Genomic DNA, 21,700 nt, shown 5'->3' with positions numbered 1-21,700 from the left:
TGTGTCAGAACTGACAGTATACCTTTTCGCTACAGTTCGTGCTATAGATAATGTCATACAATTTGAACAATAAATAAAAAATAACGCCTATTTGAACATAAACTTTGTGCAAAACGACTACTAAACGTACGAAATAACTCGATAAATGCAAATTCTGATAAAGAATACTGAACTCATTGTTATATTTCTGAGAAAAAATATTGGAAACAACAGTTAAAGGTCTTTGGAGTAAGAAATATAAAGAAGAAATGTAAAGTACATGCAAATATTTATTTCGATATCGGCTGTTATCAACAAAATTCAACGATAAAAACAACAATGCTCACCTTTATTCAATAAAATCAGTTACACAGCTCACAGAATGAAATTTATTAATATTATTCGTAAAGAAACCACTTTAAATCTTGTAAGTTTTAGATTAGTTAGCAACAATGCTAACCTTTATTTAATAAAACAGTAATACAGCTCACAGAATGAAATCCATTCATATTACTCGTAAAATAATCACTTAAATCTTGGAAGTTTTAAATTATTTTGCAACAATGCTTATCTTTTTCAATAAAATCAGTAAAACAACTCACAGAATGAAATTTCCTAATATCTTTCGTAAAGAAATCACTTTAAATTTTGGAAGTTTTACATTATTTTGCAACAATGCTTACCTTTATTCAATAAAATCAGTAACACAGCTCACAGAATAAAATCCATTAATATTATTCGTAAAATAATCACATAAATCTTGGAAGTTTTAGATTATTTAGCAACAATGTTAACCTTTATTTAATTAAACAGTAACACAGCTCACAGAATGAAATTTACTAATATCATTCGTAAAGAAATCACTTCAAATCTTGGAAGTTTTAGATTATTTACAACATTGCTTACCTTTATTCAATAAAATCAGTAGCACACTCACATAATGCACTTTAATTCGTAAAATAATCACTTAATTCATGGAAGTTTACGATTATTTTTCAACAATGCTTACCTTTATATAATACAATCAGAAGCTCTGCTCACAGAATGATATTTATTAATATAATTCGTACAAAAATCACTTAAATCTTGGATGTTTTAGTTATTTTGGTATAGTAACTCTGGGTTGTGTTGATTTCTATTTAAATTTGGCGGGATATTAACTAAACCGTTGATAGTTTTAGGTTAGGAATTATATCAGTGACGTCCGCCGTCTGATCGTCAAACGTTGAGGCGAACTGAACTGATTGCACTGAAGGATCCGGTCAGTCAAGCCGGTTTGAGGTCCTTCGGACCACGTGTTAGCTGTTAACCCTGCGATGACGGTGCAGGCCGATGCGAATGTTTGTATATTTGAATAACTTTATTTATTTATTTGAATAATTTGATTTATATAGCGCCATTTTCAGGGGCGCTTTACAATAAACATCAATTTTAACATTTAAAACGACATAACTAAATACTTACTTTATATTATTTTTTGACATCTCATCATTGATGTCAAAAAATAATATGAAAATAACTCCTGTAATTGGAGATAATCCAGATTTTGTGAACAAGTATTTGGACACACTCAAAATGTTGTGAACTTACTTTATATATTAAATGTTATTAAATGACATTTGAAAATGTCATAACAAGGCAAAACAACTGTCACAAATTTATTCAAATGTGTTTTTTAACAATAAAATACAGTTTAGTAGACTCAAAAAATCAGTGTTTGATTTAAAAAAAAAATGTTTTTATTATTTACAGAAATATTTCAATTCCATACTATTTATGTGAGCCTAAGCGGCTCATTATTAGAAATAAGTATCAAATTGTGGTAGGGTGGGTTCGAACTGAGAAACTCTGACTTAAGAGTCCGCGACATAAACCACAGGATCACAACCCGACACCTAACATTTAATATAGGTATAAATTAAAATTGCGTTCTACAAATTAAACGCCAAATCAATAAATAAATACCTACTTATTCTTCACATCATCAGACTAGATTAACAACAGTCTAATGATGTCGGCTACGAAGAAACCTGGTCGATTGTGAATGTGCAATAAAATGTATGTGGAAAAAAGTACTATGATTGTAATTTATGGTGAAAAAAGTAGTTCCACCATGAAATGTCAGTACAAAACTTAAAACATCAATATAAATATAATATAATAATACTGATAATATTTACACATACATATATATATACATTGTATGATAATAAAAAAAAATACATTTATAAATATTTATATTATTTCAGAATCTTACAGTTTCTTAAAGAAACAATATCGGAGGTAAACAAATAACACTACAAAAAAAAATCAAAAGAAGAAATAATTTTTTAAAGACAAAAATAGCTTTTATAAACTCACTGCAAATCTTTTGTTAACACATTAATCACGTAAACCGGTTTCGAAGCAAACAGCTTCTTCCTCGAGACTTGTATATATATTTTTTTATTTTTTATTGGAAAATCAACAGAATATTTTACAAAAATAACATAGTATAATAAAATTTAAACAAATAACATTCCAATAAGAGGTTTTCACTTGAGTAATCTAAAAATAAAAATAAAAATTAACTGTCATGTACAAAAAAGTATAACTACATAAATAAACTTTCATTACATGTTTTTATCAAGTAATATAAATTTTCTATATCAACTGGTCAAATAGACATCGACAATATTTCTCTTAAATGTATTAAAATAAACATTATTGATGTCTATTTCATTAATATGAAACACTATCTACTTAATAAACAAAAAAAGGCGGCTGGGGTTTTGGGTTGTTTGAGTTAAAGATTGAAAAATTATATTAATTTATAATAAGTTAGTTTCTTGAGGGTTAAGATTATGTATTATGTATGGGTACCCATTAAACTGTTCACAATTCACGCACACTAGAACAGAACCGACTGTTTTATGCAGGTTATTCTCTTTTTTATAATTTAGTACAAATATTATAATTATAATCATATTATTTTTTATAATTTTGTCCGCCTCCGTAGTGTAATGGTCAGCATGCTCGGCTACCGTTCTGGAGGTCCCGGGTTCGATTCCCAAGGGGGTAAAATAAATACAAGTGATTTTTTCACTGTCATATTTATTCATTATTACCCTGGACTGGTACCTGAAGCGGAGGGCTGATCACCTTTCCTTCATGTGTAAACGATCAAGATAACACTGCGTTAATATGACACAGTGCCCTATGCACCATCGGGGTCCGAATAAGGTTTTATTATTATTATTATTATTAGTACAAAAATATTATAAACAAGCTCTATCCAGCCACACGTTGCTGTGGCTCAGTATGATTAAATGTAAAAATAAATACGAACGTATCCGAATACAAAGTTGTGTAAAAATTTTAAGTCAAAGATTCGAACCGTTATCCGCACCCCAATGGTGCATAGGGCACTGCATCATATAAAATCAGTGTTATGTTGATCGTTAACACACGAAGGAAAGGTGATCAGCCCTCTACTTCAGGTACCAGTCCAGGGTAATATTGAATAAATGTTTAAGTGAAAAAATCACTTATATATATTTATTAGACCCCCCTCTGGGAATCGAACCCGGGACCTCCAGAACGGTAGCTGAGCGTGCTGACTATTACACTACGTAGGTCAAAGATTACAAGTCTAAAATTATTTATTTTGTTTATTGTATTTCAAAATTAGGGGCAATAGTTTGATATATAAAAAAATATGGAAATTATAATTTTTCTCAATAGTTTGAGTGTGATTTTATTCACAGTTTTGGGGTTGTCCACATATTATGTAATGTAGTTATGATATTTGATATTTTATAGTGTGGTTGTCAATCATAGGTGTAATGGTAAATGTTACTTGTGTACATAGTCTGGTTATAGTTATCACTTAAACCAGACTATGACAGCCCTGTAAATACCTAGACTTACATATTATTTATTGTAACTGCAGACAGTTGGTAGAATTCCGTATTGAATTGTTGGGTAATATATCCAAAATTAAACATGGTTTATTTGGTTGAATTCTACATTTATTTATGTATATTTTAATACTTGACGCGTTTCGTCTTCTTAGGACATTATCGAACACTCAGATGTCGTGTTTAATAATGTCCTAAGAAGACGAAACACGTCACGTATTAAAATATATTAAATTATATTAAAACCCTTATCCGCACCCCAATGGTGCATAGGGCACTGCTTCATATAAACGCAGTGTTATCTTGATCGTTTCACGCATGAAGGAAAGGTGATCAGCCCTCCACTTCAGGTACCAGTCCAAGGTAATATTTAATAAATATTACAGTGAAAAAATAGCTTATATTTATTTGACCCCCCCTGGGAATCGAACCCGGGACCTCCAGAACGGTAGCCGAGCGTGCTGACCATTACAGTACGGGGGCGGACAATATGCATTATATTAAAATATACCTTAATAAATGTTGAATTCAACCAAATAAACCTTATTTAATTTTGGATATAAGTATTACCCAACAATTTTACATATTATTTTTCATCTGTGTCGAAATATAAAGATTTTTTTTTGTATGAAATAAAAAAAAATGTGTCATTTTGTAAACCATTTTATTTAAAAATAATTATTTTGCGGTCGAGGACAAAAATCCTAATAATTTTTAAACTCTTGAAACACGAAAGTGTGTAAAACATTGATCTAAAGTTAAGATGTAATTTCCGTCCGTGTGTGTATTCGTTTAAGTTATTATTGAACATATGTAAATCTACCCACACTTATTGTATAGACTGATACATTGTAATTTTTTTTAATGCCAACTTTCGTAAGTGCAAATAAAATATATTGTTATTGTATGTTACTATTGTAAATTTAATATTTGGACAGTAACTACATTCGTAAAAGGTTAAAAACTATTTATTTACAGGTCATCGAAAAATAATGCCAACATTTAAAATATTTTTACAAAAAAGCTATTACTTAGAGGTAATTCAATGATTTTGATCTTAAAATGTGCGAAAAAAAACAAAAATTGTACTTTAGTACGTTTCGATGTTCATCGCTCTGCAGATTTCTAGTCTATTTTATTTTTTATTTTTCCGAACATTTCAAGATCAAAACCATTAAGTTACCTCTAGTTTTTTTAAAACAGTTATTTAAAATGTTGGCATTATTTTTCGACGACACTGTATTATTTTATACGGTGCCAGCTCGCTAATCCGAACGTAAATCGTTTAGTGAGTCGTTCAGAATAGAAAATCGTTGGGATTACTGTGTTGTGAGAAAAAAAGGACAAAAGAGTTTAATTCGGTTTATGAAAATGCCCTTTATTTTATATTTTTATTAATGTACCGGATGAATGATTAAAAACTTTAACATGTTTATTCTAGCTAGAAAAAATCTGATATTTTATTTTGAACCAACTAACCTAACTTGTGTCCAAGGGCTAAATCATGCATTCGTCTCAAAACCATCAATTCCTCAGTGTTCTGGACGACTTGTTCAGCCGAGTTGATGACTGTACTGAAAGCTTTCACGGCTTCTGAAGGTGGATTTTTTTTAACCGGCGTTACGAGGCATTCGGTTTAGCGAGCCGGCAATACTATATATATATATATATATATATATATATATATATATATATATATATATATATATATATATATATATATATATATATATATATATATATATATATATATATATATATATATATATATATATATATATATATATATATATATATATATATATATATATATAATTCAATAAAAATATATTTCTTGATTGTGATGGGTGGAATTTTACAAGTCAAAATTAAATTACAACCGTTTTAAATAAATTGCTATTTTAGTTGAGTTTATTCACAGACCACACGCAATATTGAAAATGAATATATTGTGTATAAAAATGCAAGGCTGAGATGAGCATAATCGATAAAGTTAAGAAAGGAGTGGATTGATTTGAGAGATAGAGAGGGGAAGGAGAAGAGAAGGAGAGATGGTTCGAGCTTGTTAATTGAATGAAGAAACAGTAAAACAAATTATTGAGGCCGATGAAAACTTGACGTGATCAGGTTTTTTAAATACTTATTTTACTTAATGTGGTCAGGTCAGTAGTCGGAATAATCGGTGGGTATGTGTAAAGAGATGCATGTAAAGATGTAAAAGATTATATGTGTAAAGATGTAAAGATGTAAAAGATGATATGTGTAAAGATGTAAAGATGATATATGTTAAGATGTAAAAGATGATACGTGTAAAGATGTAAAGATGATATATGTCAAGATGTAAAAGAGGATATGTGTGATGTAAAGAGATGGGTATGTGTAAAGAGATGCATCACAACGTACATTGCTCAAATTTTATCGATAATGCTTATCTCAGCCTTGCATTGTCTTTATATCACCATTCGAACATCTATCGTACATCGTATTATTTTTTGACACCTTAAAACTGTCAAAAAATAATATGAAAATAACTCCTGTAATTGGAGATAATCCAGATATGTGAACAAGTATTTCGTCACACTCAAAATGTTGTATCATACATCGTTTTGCGGCACTGCATTCAGTCTACTTTGATCCTTCTTTTGCCAAATCTATGCTTCACCTCCATGCATTAGGGTTAGAACCAGGACTCTATTATTAGAATAAACATTCGGTAACAGTGCATACACTTTTGGTTATATTTTATCGATAAATAGATGTCTTTTTTAAAGTAGATGGGTACATATGAGGTTGAGAAGAATATAAATTGTATAGAAACATAGTAATATAGAATATGGAAACAAAAATAGTACATTTACCATAAAATAATAAATATATATATATATATATATATATATATATATATATATATATATATATATATATATATATATATATATATATATATATATATATATATATATATATATATATATATATATATGAATATTTAAATATATATATATATATATATATATATATATATACATATATATATATATATATATATATATATATATATATATATATATATATATATATATATATATTTATATTTATGTATTAAAATGTTTCATTCTTTATTTATCTTTATTTTAACACTTATTAAGCATCTAAATATAGCAACATTTAGTTTTTATTTTGTAAATATGTGGTAAGTATATCTGGTAATAATAAAAATAATGATTGTATCTTCAACATTACACAAATCTTTTTATAAGTCAATACACCAGAACAATAGAGGGGTAAGTCGGAGTTTGAAAAAAAATGTATTTAATATTTCAGATTTATGTTTGTACTGACATTTCTTGGTGGAACTGCATTTAATATATTATAATAAAATAACAACCAAATGTGTATTTTCTGACAAAATAAATTTAAATTGAATGAGTTTAAGTATTGTATTATAATAATAATTACATGCAAGTTAATGGTAAAGGTTTTAAGTATGATTCTGTATGATTTCATTTTAGAAATTGATTATTCACGTAAATTTAAGTAATATATAGTTGAATCTGGAAACGTTGGTAGACGAGCTCTCCTACTGCCCATTAGTGTAGTTATTTTTTAAAGCTAAATTTGTATAGCCGCACACCCGTCTGATGATGTCGATTACGACGAAAGTCGGTTGCTAGTCAAGTAAAATTCATGTGGAAAAAACTACATCCTTGTTAATATATTCTATAAAATTTCACGATCTTGTGTTTGATTATGTATTGGTGATTTTTGCCTTGTGTATATATATATATATATATATATATATATATATATATATATAATATATGTGTGTATATATTTATATACATATATATATATATATATATATATATATATATATATATATATATATATATATATATATATATATATATATATATATATATATATATATATATATATATATTTATATATAAATATATATATATATACATATATTTATGTTTAAATATATAATAAAAGTTCATTATTTTTATAAAAATACATACATAAATTATTTATATTTATATGTGTGTGTGTATAATGTGATTTTATATATGAACATGATAAACAATTTGTACCCACAGTCTTTAAGATGACGCTTTTATATATACTTTATAAATTAAAACAACTTTGTTTTGACCACTTTTTAATGGTACACTTTTTCCAACCGGTTTCGACAAGGACCTTGTCATCATCAGGGTTTATGTACTTATTCTAAAACATTGATATACTCAAAGTTAGGTTATATTTAATTCAATGCTTTAGAATTAGGACACAAACCCTTTTGATGACAAGGTTCTTGTCGAAACCGGTACCAATAAAAGTGTACCAATAAAAACTGGTTAAAACAAAGTTGTATTATTTTATAAAGTTTATAAAATGTGCCACAAAATATCTGCGAAAAACATCCAAGAAAATATATATATATATATATATCTTTAAATATATCCTACTGCATAAATTTCGCTCACTCTTTTCAAGAACGTCGTAAATCAAAAAACTTGATTTTTCAGGAGAACGTTTTTAAAGTTTATAAATATAATACAATGTATTAAAAATAAATATCAAGCCACTTACTGAACTTTTTACTGTACAACAGATCTTTTTAAGTAAAACCTGAAGGTATTTTATCCATTTGAAAAATATTTAGTTCATTTTAAAAAATACTTAAACAACACCTTTTCTTCAAAATGCAAAAACAACACTTTCTGCCCTGTAGCGGGTAAATATTAAGTTAAAAATATGCCTCTTTTGCTGGGATAAAGTACATTTTCTGGGCATTCTGAAAACATGCACAACTGAAAATTGTCGATTTTTGATTTATGACGTTCTTGAAAGGAGTGAGCGAAATGTGAGATATGATTTTTTTTAAATTTGATTTTAGACTTGCGCCAACATTGATCTGATGTATCGATGAGTACAGTAGAGGAAAATAGTTTTTGGGCAACCTTTTGCATGTACATATGTTACAAATAAATAAATATATTTTATTTCAACTATTTCTATTCACAAATGTATACAACTATGTAGGGTATTCACGCTACAAACATCAACACTTATAGATTGTACAAGTTCTTAAAACGATGCAACATTTTCGAAGCAAGAAAAAGAAATTATTAATATAATATTTCAAACATTTTACATAGATTTATATCTACAATATTCTTAAAATTATCAATAATAATTATTCTACAGCGTATTTAGAATACTGATTTGTTGATATGATAAATAATTTTACGAGGTTAACTCAAGAAACTTCACTAATAAATGAGATAGGACTATTTTTTGAACTTTCAACTATCTGTCTACCTGTGCTAATTAGGGACCTTTCTCAGAAAAAGGGTTTAAAATTTTGTAAAGGCTTAAATAATCCAGGTATATTTAACAAATAATTTAAGGTAATATAATGATATTAGATGTCAATAGAAAACTTAAAGTATTTATGTAAAATAAATATAATAATCCAAAAGATTTCAGAGTTTTCAAAAAAATAATGGGTGGCCCTAATTCATTGAGTAGATACTGTATAAAGAAAATAAAATTTAATATAAACTTCTAATAAAAATAAAAACTTGATATGAGGTTGACCATCGATTTTAGAACATAACATTTGTGGAGACTAAAATAAACGTTTTCTTAGTCATTAAAAATAATATTCGTGGTTTAACCCTTTTAAATCCTCTGGCGCTGCTACAGCGACAATATAACTCTCTAATAACTACTGGCGCCACATTTGAAATGTTTTAAATAAGTGTACTTTGTTCTAGGCAGTCCTTACTGGTGAAAGGTTATATACTTTGTCTTACTTTAAAATAAAAATAATAACTACGGGTTTAAACTGTTCGGTTTTATTTTTTTTAATGACGCATTAAAGATGGAAGAAAGTTTCGTATCTCGTGGGACGGTAAATTAGTTTGTTTTTGACACACAGAGTGATTTTTTTAATAAATCTATGACAGAAAAGACAAGTATTTAGTGTTCTAAAAGTGATAGTAATTTAGATTAAAATTGAAAAAAAGTCGAATTTTAAATAAAGTGGTAGTTCTAGTATACATTTTTTCTCATCAACAATGATTCCAAGAATACATAAAAATAAGGGCTACTGCATTTTATTAAATGCGCGCTCTGTTTCGATTCCAATTCATAATTATTTACATCTTTACAAATGTTTTCTACAGGTGGCGCAAAGGTAATTATCCAATTTGCTTTTAAATAACTTAGTAACTAAATACAAAAAAATATTTTGAGAGTCGAATGAAAAATTGGATGTTTACAAATTTTTCTGTTAAGTGAAAAAGATAATATCTTTCAAGTGGCTGCCGCTAGTGTTGATACACTTTTGTTACCGTTTTATCAATTAGTTTGTAAATTGCAGCTGATTAGTTCACAAATCTCAAATATGATTGACGTACGACGTCATTTGAAAAAATTATAATATTTTCCGGTAAGGTGATTAATATCTAATTTTTATGTTTATTTAATTACATAAACGACGTTGTTTCAAAGTTTAAGTAAACATTAATATATATATATATATATATATATATATATATATATATATATATATATATATATATATATATATATATATATATATATATATATATATATATATATATATATATATATATATATATATATATATATAAATATATATGGTTTCTGTTTGTATATTAAAATGTATTATGTTGGTAAATATTATTGTTAGAAAACTATCTTGTATTGGAGACTTGAATATAATATGTATGTGATTGATTGTTATATTGTATAGTTTAAATATTTATATTAAAATACATTCACAATATCGTACTAATAAAGTCTACAATTCTCTAAAAATATAGAAGAGTATTTCGAATAAAAATCTAGGTACATCGATCAAATCATGTTTTACATTTTATAAATATTTATAAATTAGGACTAGGTGAATTCTTCAGTGTTTTCAATGTGTCAGAATTAAGGGAATATTAATTGTAAATATCGCTCATTTGGTGCAACAATCACGTAATTACATTAATAATAAAACAAGTTAAATACTTATGTCAAAATGTGCGGAAAGACTTATTTACATAGGGAGAAACATCAACCGAATTGATTTTGTGGTGAAATGTTTCGAGATGGAATTGAGTAAAATAGCGCCATTTCTGTTGCTAGCACGTCTGAATGGCATCTCCTGTAATATTTCTAACTGTAATAACGCCATTGTTGCACCAAATGATCAAAAGAAAAATAATATAGGAAATTTACAAAAAATAACGCACACAGTAAATATGATTTCATTAAAGAAAAATAAAGATTTCATTTGAACTTTGCCACAAATACCCGTGAAATTACTTTTGCTTTTGCTTTTTAAAATATGCTTGAAATGAATATATTAATATTAATATAATTATCTTAGCAGAAGAGATTCGTGGAAACAAACGTCTGGTACATGTTTAGAGCGCAGAACTGATTAAAGTCAAAGGTAAAAGCATCACAAAAACCTCATTGTCATTTTGTTTTTTGCGACACATTGAAAAATCTGTCGTCAGTCAACAAAATTAAACCTACGTAAACTTTTTACACCTATGAGATCATCAAAAATATAATAGATAATAATATAATTAGTGAGTGATGTAACATTTGCCACATGATCAATTTGTTTCTGACAATATTCGTACATTGTTTGGTCTGCTCGGGTGGAGAATTCCGTTGGGTCGTTGTTTGGGTGGTTTCCTTTTGGTGGTCGGCCAGGATAGTAAAAGCTGTTCTTCGGGAGCTGTATCAGGCGCAGTTGAAGTACTCAATCTCTCTTCTAGAGAGACATATCGTCGTTCGTCTTCTTCACCTCCACTCGAGTTATCGCTGTTCGCTTCGTTACTGCTTTCGTCGCAAGGAATAGCTTCTTCTTTCACTGTGACTTTTTGATGACGCTCGCAAAAGTCGCTGTCGCTGTCTGTGTCTTGCTTCATGTGCTGTTCTTGGTAACGAAGAACTTTCCACTTTCGTTCTAAGAGGGTGGTTGTAGAACAGGAGTATTTTTTCGTAATGGCATCCCGACTCGGTGACCCTGGAAGAGATGGTGACTTGTCGCTTTCCTCCGAGAAAGCTCTTGTGATGAGGATCCGCGGAGATCTCCGAGCCAAGGCTGTTGCAGGAAGAGGCCTAGCACGAGGTCTCCTGACGGGCATAGCTTCGTGTTGATTATCCAACCCAAATACTCTTTGAAGAATTAGATTCGTTGTGCTCATAGCAGGGCGTGGAAAAGACAACGCGCACGTCCTTGGATTGCTGTGATCTTGAGATTTAAAAGACGATTTGAAGGATATGTAAGTTTCGTCTTGTTTTACTTGGGGAATCGTGTTATCGCCCTCAACAACAGGTACTTGGAGCGTATTACAACTGGATGTGTGCGCAATAGCTCTTTCTTCTTTCACATCAGGAATAGGACTATCGAATACTCCGAAGTTTATACCCGTTTTCCAAGTGTGATCGGATGCTATTCTCTTTATTTTGCTATTCCTTTGAGGACTGTTTGTGCGGCCGACGTCTAACAATGCTTCTGAGAGTCTTCGCTGTAAGCAAGGTTTGTTCATCATGCTCAGAGGAGTAATGGAAGGTCTCCTCGAGCCGCAGGTGCTGGGAGTTCTCGCTTGAATCTCTTGATTCATTTCGCTTTTCATCATTTTCTTACGCCAATAGTTTTGGAATGTTTTTCTTAATACTTTGCTCTTGATTCCATACAGAACTCCGTTGATAGGAGGAGAGCATGTCAAAAAAGAAGTGGCAATGGTAACCAAATGAGGAGGTACTTTGATAATATAGCTTTTCCCATTCGATTCAGATTGTGCAAATGAAGAAACGGATTGCCACATAATGACAATGTAATAAGGGAAGTAGAGAAGAAAAAGAGAACCGACTAGTTGACAGACTGTAGAGAAGGCGCTCCTGTTTCTGATTCGAGGAGCATTGGGCGCAGTTACTGTTGGGACGAAGAAAGGATTCCTTTGATGGGTGATGGTAACTTGCGCTGATAACGTGACTTCGTAGATAGCAGAAGCAATCCGATGTCTGTGGTATCGGGCGATCATCAATATCTAGAAAGAAAAAAGAGCATGAGTATGTGCATTCCAGATACTCAGGCACCACCCAATAAATCAGTATTAAGATAATATTACATCTTATGCGGGAGATGAGGTTTACAGTCCTCAGTCCACCAATTGGTGTTTGCAGTCTGTAATCTTAGTTACCAGTTTTTTACCGCTCTAGTGGTAGACAGTTTTTTGCCAATTATAATTCAATATTTAAGCCTTAAAGTGACGTCTTTTGAATTTTCGTTGTGGATTTTTAAAAACCATTATCCAAACCCCAATGGCACTGCATTTGTAAATGCAGTGTTATCTTGATCGTTAACACATGAAGGAAATGTGATCAACCCTCCGCATCAAGTACCAGTCCAGGGAAATATAAAATAAAAATCATAAAAAAAACATTTTATCTTCTTCTTCTTCTAACCCTTATTCGTACCACAATTGTGCACAGGGCACTGCATCGTATAGAAGCAGTGTTATCTTGATCGTTTAATACACGAAGGAAAGGTGATCAGCCTTCTGCTTCAGGTACCAGTCCAGGGTCCTATTAAATAAATATTAGACTGAAAAATCACTAAAATTTATTTTGACCCACTTGGAAATCGAACCCGGAACCTCCAGCATGGTAGCCAAGCGCGCTAACCACTACACTATGGAGGCGGACTCTTCACGGATAGCTTCATTACAAGAGCATAACTCGAGACTGTCTAATTCTTACCACTAGTAACCACTCTGTAGTGATTGATTTTTATTTCGTTATTATAAATGTAAATTACTTTCGGCACCGCGTTACTCACTGACTTAACGCTCAATCGGCCCCGCATGAGATGTGATATTACATTTGATTAATATATCAATATATATACCTTTAAGTTGCAGATCAGAACGAGAGCAGCTGGCAAAAGGAGAGTGAGTACTGTGTATGTCACAGTATACAGTAGAAAGTAGGGGAGCGGAGGCGATGCTGACCAATCCGGAGAGCAGGCTAGGAGAGGACCTGGCGCCCGGTACGAAGTGGCTCCCAGGAGAGGTGGAGCGCTGAGGATCAGAGCCAATGTCCACGCCCCGGCCAAGCCACATAGCACCTGTGTATTGAATGGAATACTCAAGTTACCATGTTTTAGAAGTCATCCATTGTTCGAATAATGATCTCAGCGTCAGAAAATATAATGTTTAAAAAAGATAATATCGCTCACTCGTTTCAAGAACGTCATAAATCAAAAATCGTCAATTTTCAGTTGTGCATGTTTTCGGAATGCCCAGAAAATGTACTATATCCCAGCAAAAGCGGCATATTTTTAACTTAATATTTACTCGCTACAGGGCAGAAAGTGTTACTTTTGCATTTTGAAGATAATTCAAGTTTATTTTTATTTATGGCGTTCTTGAAAGAAGTGACCGATATATTTTTTTTTTTTGGAAATTGACAATCTGCCTACCTTCTTCGGGTTGACGAGGGCCCCATAGTGCAGGGGGGCCGAGATGGCGCAGTACCGGTCGCAGTTGAGCCCGCACACCGTCCAGAGCGCCACGGGGTGCAGCAGCGAGTGCAGGAAGCCGCCCAGCGCGCACGGCGCCCCCGGCAGCCAGGAGCCCAGCGTGGCCGCGCACAGCAGGGCTCCCACCCCGCCCAGGTGGAGCACCAGCAGATTGTTGGCAGTGGCCGCCTGGAAGTAATAGAGACACTTCTTGAAAAACAAAGTAGACAAAAATATCGAAATCCTTTAGTACACAACCGTGATACACGATTTACACAAAACGAAGGTTTGATAGTCCCAAGAATTAACGATAAATATGGGAGTCCAACACTGCAATATATCTTTCCGAACATTTTTAATTTGTTGCCGACGGATGTTAGAGGTCAAAATAAAATATGGAACAAAGGCAAAATAAAGGCATGGGTAAATGATCAAGAGTTAATTTGAAAAATCTTAAAAACAGTGCACACTTTTGATTTCTTACCGGGAATATAATAAATCACCTATTTCAACATACATGCAAATTATGTCCTCTATATTTTTGGTTACATACTGATCATAAACGAGACAAGTCACATGTTACACATTTGCAACTTTTCAATTGGAAATAAGAATTTGAGTAATTAAAAAATTGTTTTTGAATATAAAAAAAAATATATAAAAAAAAGTGGTTCCGGCCGGGATCGAACCGGCGACCTTCTGCGTGTAAAGCAGACGTGATAACCGCTACACTACGGAACCCATGTGGAAGACGATCCAAATCAAAGTATTTAAACAAAATTACCTACTTAAATAATTTTTCTTTATGAAATGGAATTTCGATTATAATAAAAAAATATAAATTCAGACTTTTACAACAAAAAAGTGGCAAGTATAAAAATGAAACCGGTTTATTTTAGTATAATCACGTAAAATGAGAATGGTTTGGATCTTCGATAAACCAAAGCGCAGCGTTAAGAAGTTCATTTAAATGGCGCTAGATGTCACAATATAAAGAAAAAAAATCGAAACCCGACGAAAGTACTTAGTTTACTGTAGTTTATTTTTATTTTTACGAATGTTAGAAAATAAAAAGTCCCATTATAAAATAAATGTAATAATTTATTTCGGTTTAATCACTTTTCGCTCACGATTTTCACTCTAATATTTATTCAATATTACCCTGGACTGGAGCCTGAAGCGGAGGGCTGATCGACTTTCCTTCGTGTGTTAAACGATCAAGATAACACTGCGTTTATATAATACAGTGCCCTATGCACCATCGAGTGCGGATAAGGGTTTTAATAATAATAATAATTATATCACGAAAATATCGAATCACGGACATATATCTCGTACATATTTTGTCATAACAAATAATTAATATCAATGTTATAAAGAAGCACCATCAATGAAAGAGCAAATATAGAATTAACAAAATATTTTTTATTCAAATGTAATTGTATTGTTGAATTTCTTTTGGGTACTTTCACAATATCTGTTTCTAACATTAAATCTCTCTTATTCTTTATTACTCATGAAGATTCACTTCTATCACGTGTAATGAAGATGTGATTTTCACATTTTTTAGGTGGAATATTTCCCGCGCGACGGAAAAAAATATTTTTCTTACTGTCAAAATGGCTACACGTTACTGTATCACAATCAATCAAGCAGATTTACTCTGATCGACACTACAAACTTTTGCTACGAGTGAAAATGAAGTTTGCTTTAAAGTTTCTACGAGTACTTATATCAATAAATTTTGTTTTGACATTTCGACTGCTCAAGGGAAAAATAACCTAACTTGAAAAAGTTAGTTTTGAATAAGAAAAAGAAAAGTGAAATAGGAATGCAAAGTTTGTGACATGAACAAAATGCTGAACGCTATGCAATTTGATAACGTTTGCTTTTGCAATTTTTCTTCAAAAAATTGCTAGAGCAAATGTTAATTCAATGTAAATAAATATAAAAGTAAAATAAAACAATTTCATCAATTTACAAACATAAAAAAAGTTTATAATGAAAATGTAATTTTCTTTTAACTAACTAACTAAAAGTTAGTTAAAAGAAAATTAAACTTTCTTTTAAAATCACTATATATATTTTCATGTCCGCCTCCGTAGCGTTATGGTCAGCGCGCTCGGCTACCGTTCTGGAGGTCTCGGGTTCGATTCCCAGGGGGGGTCAAATAAATAAATGTGATTTTTTCACTGTAATATTTATTCAATATTACCCTGGACTGGTACCTGAAGCGGAGGGCTGATCACCCTTCCTTCATGTATAAACACGATCAATATAACTCTGCGTTTATATGACGCAGTGCCCTATGCACCATTGGGGTGCGGATAAGGGTTTTATTATTAATATTTTATGTATTTTACTTTATAGTGATTTTAAAACAAAGTTACATTTTATTTATAAAATGGAAAATCTTAAAGTTAGTGCTTCAAATATAAATTATCTATAAAAAAGTTTATTTACGTTTGTAAATTGATGAAATTGTTGTCATTCAATGAGATATGATTTTATTTTTATTTTTTGCCAACTGTTCAATTACCAGGCGTTATAGAAGGTATGAAACTATTGATATAGATATACCATAGACACTATAATAGATACAATAATTTATTTATAAATTCATTTTAATTTATCAAGTATTATTATATTATTATAAATTTAATCTCTCATTCTCATAAATGAATGTCACGAAATGATATAATGTGTTTTGAAATATTACAATTTATTCATTCACGAATTGGTGAATATTCTTCGTAAAAAACATGCGTATGAAAGATCAAGTTGACGTATTTTTCCCCTGAGTTTTTATTCTACTTCATATGATTAAAACAGCAATACAATTTTTTTTAAATAAATTATTTCAAATGTTTTATAAAGTAAGACACGTATCTTTAATTGTAATTTTATAAAACTTTGGTATTTTCGAACATCTGGTCCATCCATTATGAAAATTGACAGCTAATCCAACGATTTTTGCGTTACTAAAATCATAGACAAAATAGAAAGATAGCTCACCAAATTATTTCGTATAAAATAATGGCAACATTGTATTTGGAAACAGAGATTTCGTTGCATATATTTATTGTGCATTTTTCTTTCAACTCTATCTGCACTCGGACGGTATTATGAAACTACCCATCGGATCGATGTGGTATAATTATGATCTCGAATTACACGGAGAGAAGGTGATTAGTCCTGTGCTCCAGATTCTTAGTATATAGGAGTGCAATATATTGAAGGAATACAGTTATGCAAGTGAAACTAGATCAGAGTAAAGATATTAATTTTTTAATATCAATTTCACTTGGTAAATACCACTAATTCCTAAAATCTATATTGACACGTGTTTCGATGCATTCTGCGCCATTTTCAAACACGGTGTTTGAAAATTAATCGTAATTGTTTAAAAATTGTGGCATTTACCAAATGAAATTAAAATTAAAAATAGATACATGTTACCACAATGTGATTGCCGAATCATTTAACGAAATCAAATATCTGTACATTTTATGGGTTGTCGGGACACCAAAGGTAATAATGTGAGGTTTTCAAACGTATGGGGGTGAAAGGCAACCTTAATGGGAAAACTAGTAGGAAGTAGGTACCTACATAAAACTATCACACACCCTTATGTGCGAGTTGGGTGTTTATAAAAGACACGTTCTTTATGAATTAGACATGTAAAACTTTAGTGGTTTTACTATGTCTATTCACTGTTAGATATATTAGGATTGTAATGAAATATAAGACCTGTTTACATCTTTACTTCACTAAGCAGAAAATATATAATTAGAACGAATAACGTACCACTTGGGTCTCTTTTTATGCAATAGATACGTTCCACGGGGTAAAAATTCGCATAAAAAAGACTTGAAGTACCTACATACAAAACTGGGGGATGGGTTCCATTATTTTTATAAACCTCATAACTTCAAATTAAAATGATAGAATGTACCAAAAGTCGCATAAAAAAGTTTATAAAAAAATCGTAAGAATAAAAACAGAAGAGCTTTTTCCTTAATTAAATATCCACATATGGGAAATCGTTTTTGAGATAAATCTGCAATCCAAATTACAAGTGCTTTTTCCGTTTATTTCCAATAAATTTAATTTGAACTTAAGTTTGTGCCAGTGCACTGACACAATCACACTTTAACGGTTGTAACCTGCACTAGTCTAAATTTATTTTTTTTAGAATGCAAATTCGCTGAAAAAAAGACTTGGACTACATACAAAAATAAGGTATAGGTTCCATTACATTTGAAAATCGCATAACTTCAAAATCGCATAAAAACAGATCACATTGTATGAATGTATATTACTATATTTGGGTACCTACTTAAATTACAGTTTATAGGAAAATGTTTTTTCACTTCGAAAATTTTTGATAGGGTAATGGTTAAAAATACCCAATAATAAGTTATTCCGTGAAAAACACTTAAGTGAAAAAAGTGGAACGAACATCAATCAAAAAACTAGTTTTGATATTTAAAAAGGATATTTATTTTAAACGTTCTTCGTTTACATTGAAAAAATAATTGGTGTTGTTTTCCTCGTATCATATACACAAATACGGATAAGGGTGTCGTAAAATGAATTCGGAGTTTTCGGTATTATTTTGGCCGCGGTGTTATTAACAAAGGTAGGGGTAAAGTGATATTTAAGCTAGCGGTGGGCAGTGGTCAGGTTAAGGTCAGGTTAATTGGGGCAACATGTTCCCGAATTCGGTATTTGGGGCACCAATGCATACGATGGAACCTCGGGTAAAGAACGGTTCTAATTACGAATAATTCGAAGTAAAAATGTTTCGTATTGCAAAGAGAGTTTGTTCGTAACCTGAAGAGGAAGGCGGCTACTGCGCAAACTGAGAACTAGAACAGTGTAAACCCTGTTGAGAACTAATGCTACGTAATGATCACATAACGACAGTACAGATAAAATAGACACTTCAGAGGGGAAACGTGAGAGAATTGGAGAGATGTGAAAAGTTCAGTGGAATAAGAACTCGTTATTTATTTTAACTAACGAACTAAGTACTCACCATGCCACGCACTCCGTAGGGGTAGGCAGAAAGAATAGAACGCCACACCAATCTGTCTTTGTAAATAATCTTCGCCTCTTCCATACATACCCGCCAATTTTTCCAACTCCTGACCTGACCATTTTCAAGTAATTGAAAAACTTGATAATGCAAAGTTTACGTCGGTCATCCTCTGCTTCCATTAACAACCACATTCGCCTCGTTTGTATTGGGAAATAGGAGCAATGGAAGACCGGCCGAGAAAAACTTTGCATAATAAAGCATGATATTAGTTTTTCTCTTTGTATTCTTCTTTTCTTCTTTTGTTTTTTAAGTAAAAATAATTACCTCTAAGTAAATTCCATGGATTCAAATTGTTTTATTTGGAATATTAATCAAAAAGTATTAATGTACAGGTAAAAGGTCGTTTTCATTAATATTATAAACATTTTCAACATTTAAAGCATTTACTTCATGGTAAATAATTTTTACTTTTTTATTATTGTTTTATATAAGTATGTACTATCATTACTAACATTTTTTTAAAAGGTGAGGTTTTTTTAAAATTTTCGGTGAGTGGTTATTTACTAACATTACTAATATCAATTAAAGTAGTAGTTTTCATTCATTATCATTTACGGAACGGATAAACTAATTTTAAATTGTTTCTTCTGCGAAAATTTGTTTCATGGAACGAATAATGTTCGTTTACCGAGGTTTCACTATCCGTACATATTGGCAACCTTAGTACATAATCTACATAACGTTATTAAGGCATATCTCTTGCTGATCCCAGCAAACGACAAAAGAAACATTTCTATACCACTGAAAGTTTTATATTAAAAATATCAAATTTCGGAGTGATGTAAAAAATACTAATAATACATATTTTTTACAAATTTTCCTACCTCATATTGTAATATACGTATTGATAACTGGGGTTGAGATGTCATCGTAATAATTCAATTAAATTAAATTAAATTTATTCAGTAAAAATTAACATATACATTACAAACTAAAATTTAAAGCGTATTAATACAAAAATTATAAAGTAAGCAAGAACACCTTTGTTTAAGATGTAGAAGAATCCCGCTTCGGAATAAACCCTGAGACACATGGAACAGATCAATAACCGGCGCGATATTGTTCAGCATAGCGGTAGCTCTTCCCACATGCATAACCGTCGACAGGTTAGTCCTGTATGTAGGAATGTGAAACAATATATGTCGACGCTGTCTTGGGTAACTATCGGGAACATACAGACCAATGCCAGCGCTACAGGGACCAGTCCATACCAGAAAGTAAAAATGTTACAATGCTAAAAATGGCGGATCGCCAAATGAAATACAAGTTGCAAAGTCTATAAAAATAAGGGAAAAAAAAAATCCTTGTTGATTTCCAAAGATAAGGGTTAATTAGATTTCTGGCAAGGAATATTCCTTTTCTTTTGTAATTTTCATAAAGTCTTATAATCTCTTTGTATTATATTATTATCTTTTAAGATAAGGGTGGACAGCTATATAACCAGGGGCCGCCTGTGAAGGAAATTGCCGGCAGTGCATTCCCTTTGAAAATAGAGACTTAATTTAGGTATGTATGTATATAAAATAGGTCTGCTTCGAAATATTATTTAATAAATCATGGCGAACGTGAAAAAAATATTAATTTATGTGTATAAATATAATTCATTATACATACACTTTGGTAGATAGCTTTTAGCAACCATAAAAAAATAGTTTAATTTAATTAATTTAATTCAATTCAATTAATACAATCATTAATACAATCAATTTAATTTAATTAATAATTTAAATGATATTAAAAAAAAGTGAAAATGCGAATATAGTCCTGTTTTTTCCCTTGAGCTTTAAAGTATACATAAGTGCGTAGATATTCATATGTGAATGCTGTTGTTAATTCAAATAACATATCATGACAATGCTTAAGTTAGCTAAGTAATGGTACCGAACAAATAATAAGGAAATGAGAAGGGTTTTAGTTGGAAGTTTTGGTCCCAACTCATGAACTTCTCCGTGATTTACAAATATAAATCTCTATTACAGCTGTCGTGAATAGGTTGGGCAGACACAATTCAAGAGAACCATATGTACACATAAGTCTATGTAAGTGTAAAAGTCACCATATTTGCATGATAATAATAATAATAATAAAATGTCTAATTTATATAGCGTCATTTTTGTAGGAAATCACCTCAAGGGCGCTTCACAATTTATAATA

At 30.8% G+C, this 21,700-nt stretch overlaps 1 protein-coding gene and 1 non-coding gene across 2 annotated transcripts in view; both read right to left on the bottom strand.

Annotated features, from left to right (window-relative positions):
- Positions 1-11,527: 11,527 nt before the first annotated feature.
- Positions 11,528-21,700, bottom strand: part of LOC148301198 (uncharacterized) — a 90,039-nt gene continuing 79,866 nt past the window's right edge. The window contains exons 2-4 of the mRNA XM_088273648.1: positions 14,404-14,631; positions 13,831-14,049; positions 11,528-12,970 (exon numbers count right to left, since the gene is read on the bottom strand). Coding sequence (XP_088129774.1) covers positions 11,528-12,970; positions 13,831-14,049; positions 14,404-14,631 — 1,890 coding nt within the window. The remainder of the gene's footprint in view (positions 12,971-13,830; positions 14,050-14,403; positions 14,632-21,700) is intronic.
- On the bottom strand, positions 15,111-15,183 carry TRNAV-UAC (transfer RNA valine (anticodon UAC)). Its single transcript has one exon. It is a non-coding gene; the product is annotated as a tRNA-Val (tRNA).

Source organism: Brachycentrus maculatus, unplaced genomic scaffold (genome assembly GCF_059751285.1).
Source record: "Brachycentrus maculatus isolate JH-2025_06_01 unplaced genomic scaffold, ASM5975128v1 h1tg000591l, whole genome shotgun sequence".
NCBI lineage: Eukaryota > Metazoa > Arthropoda > Insecta > Trichoptera > Brachycentridae > Brachycentrus > Brachycentrus maculatus.
Note: the sequence above shows the minus strand (reverse complement) of the source record. Positions and strands in the feature narration are given on the sequence as shown.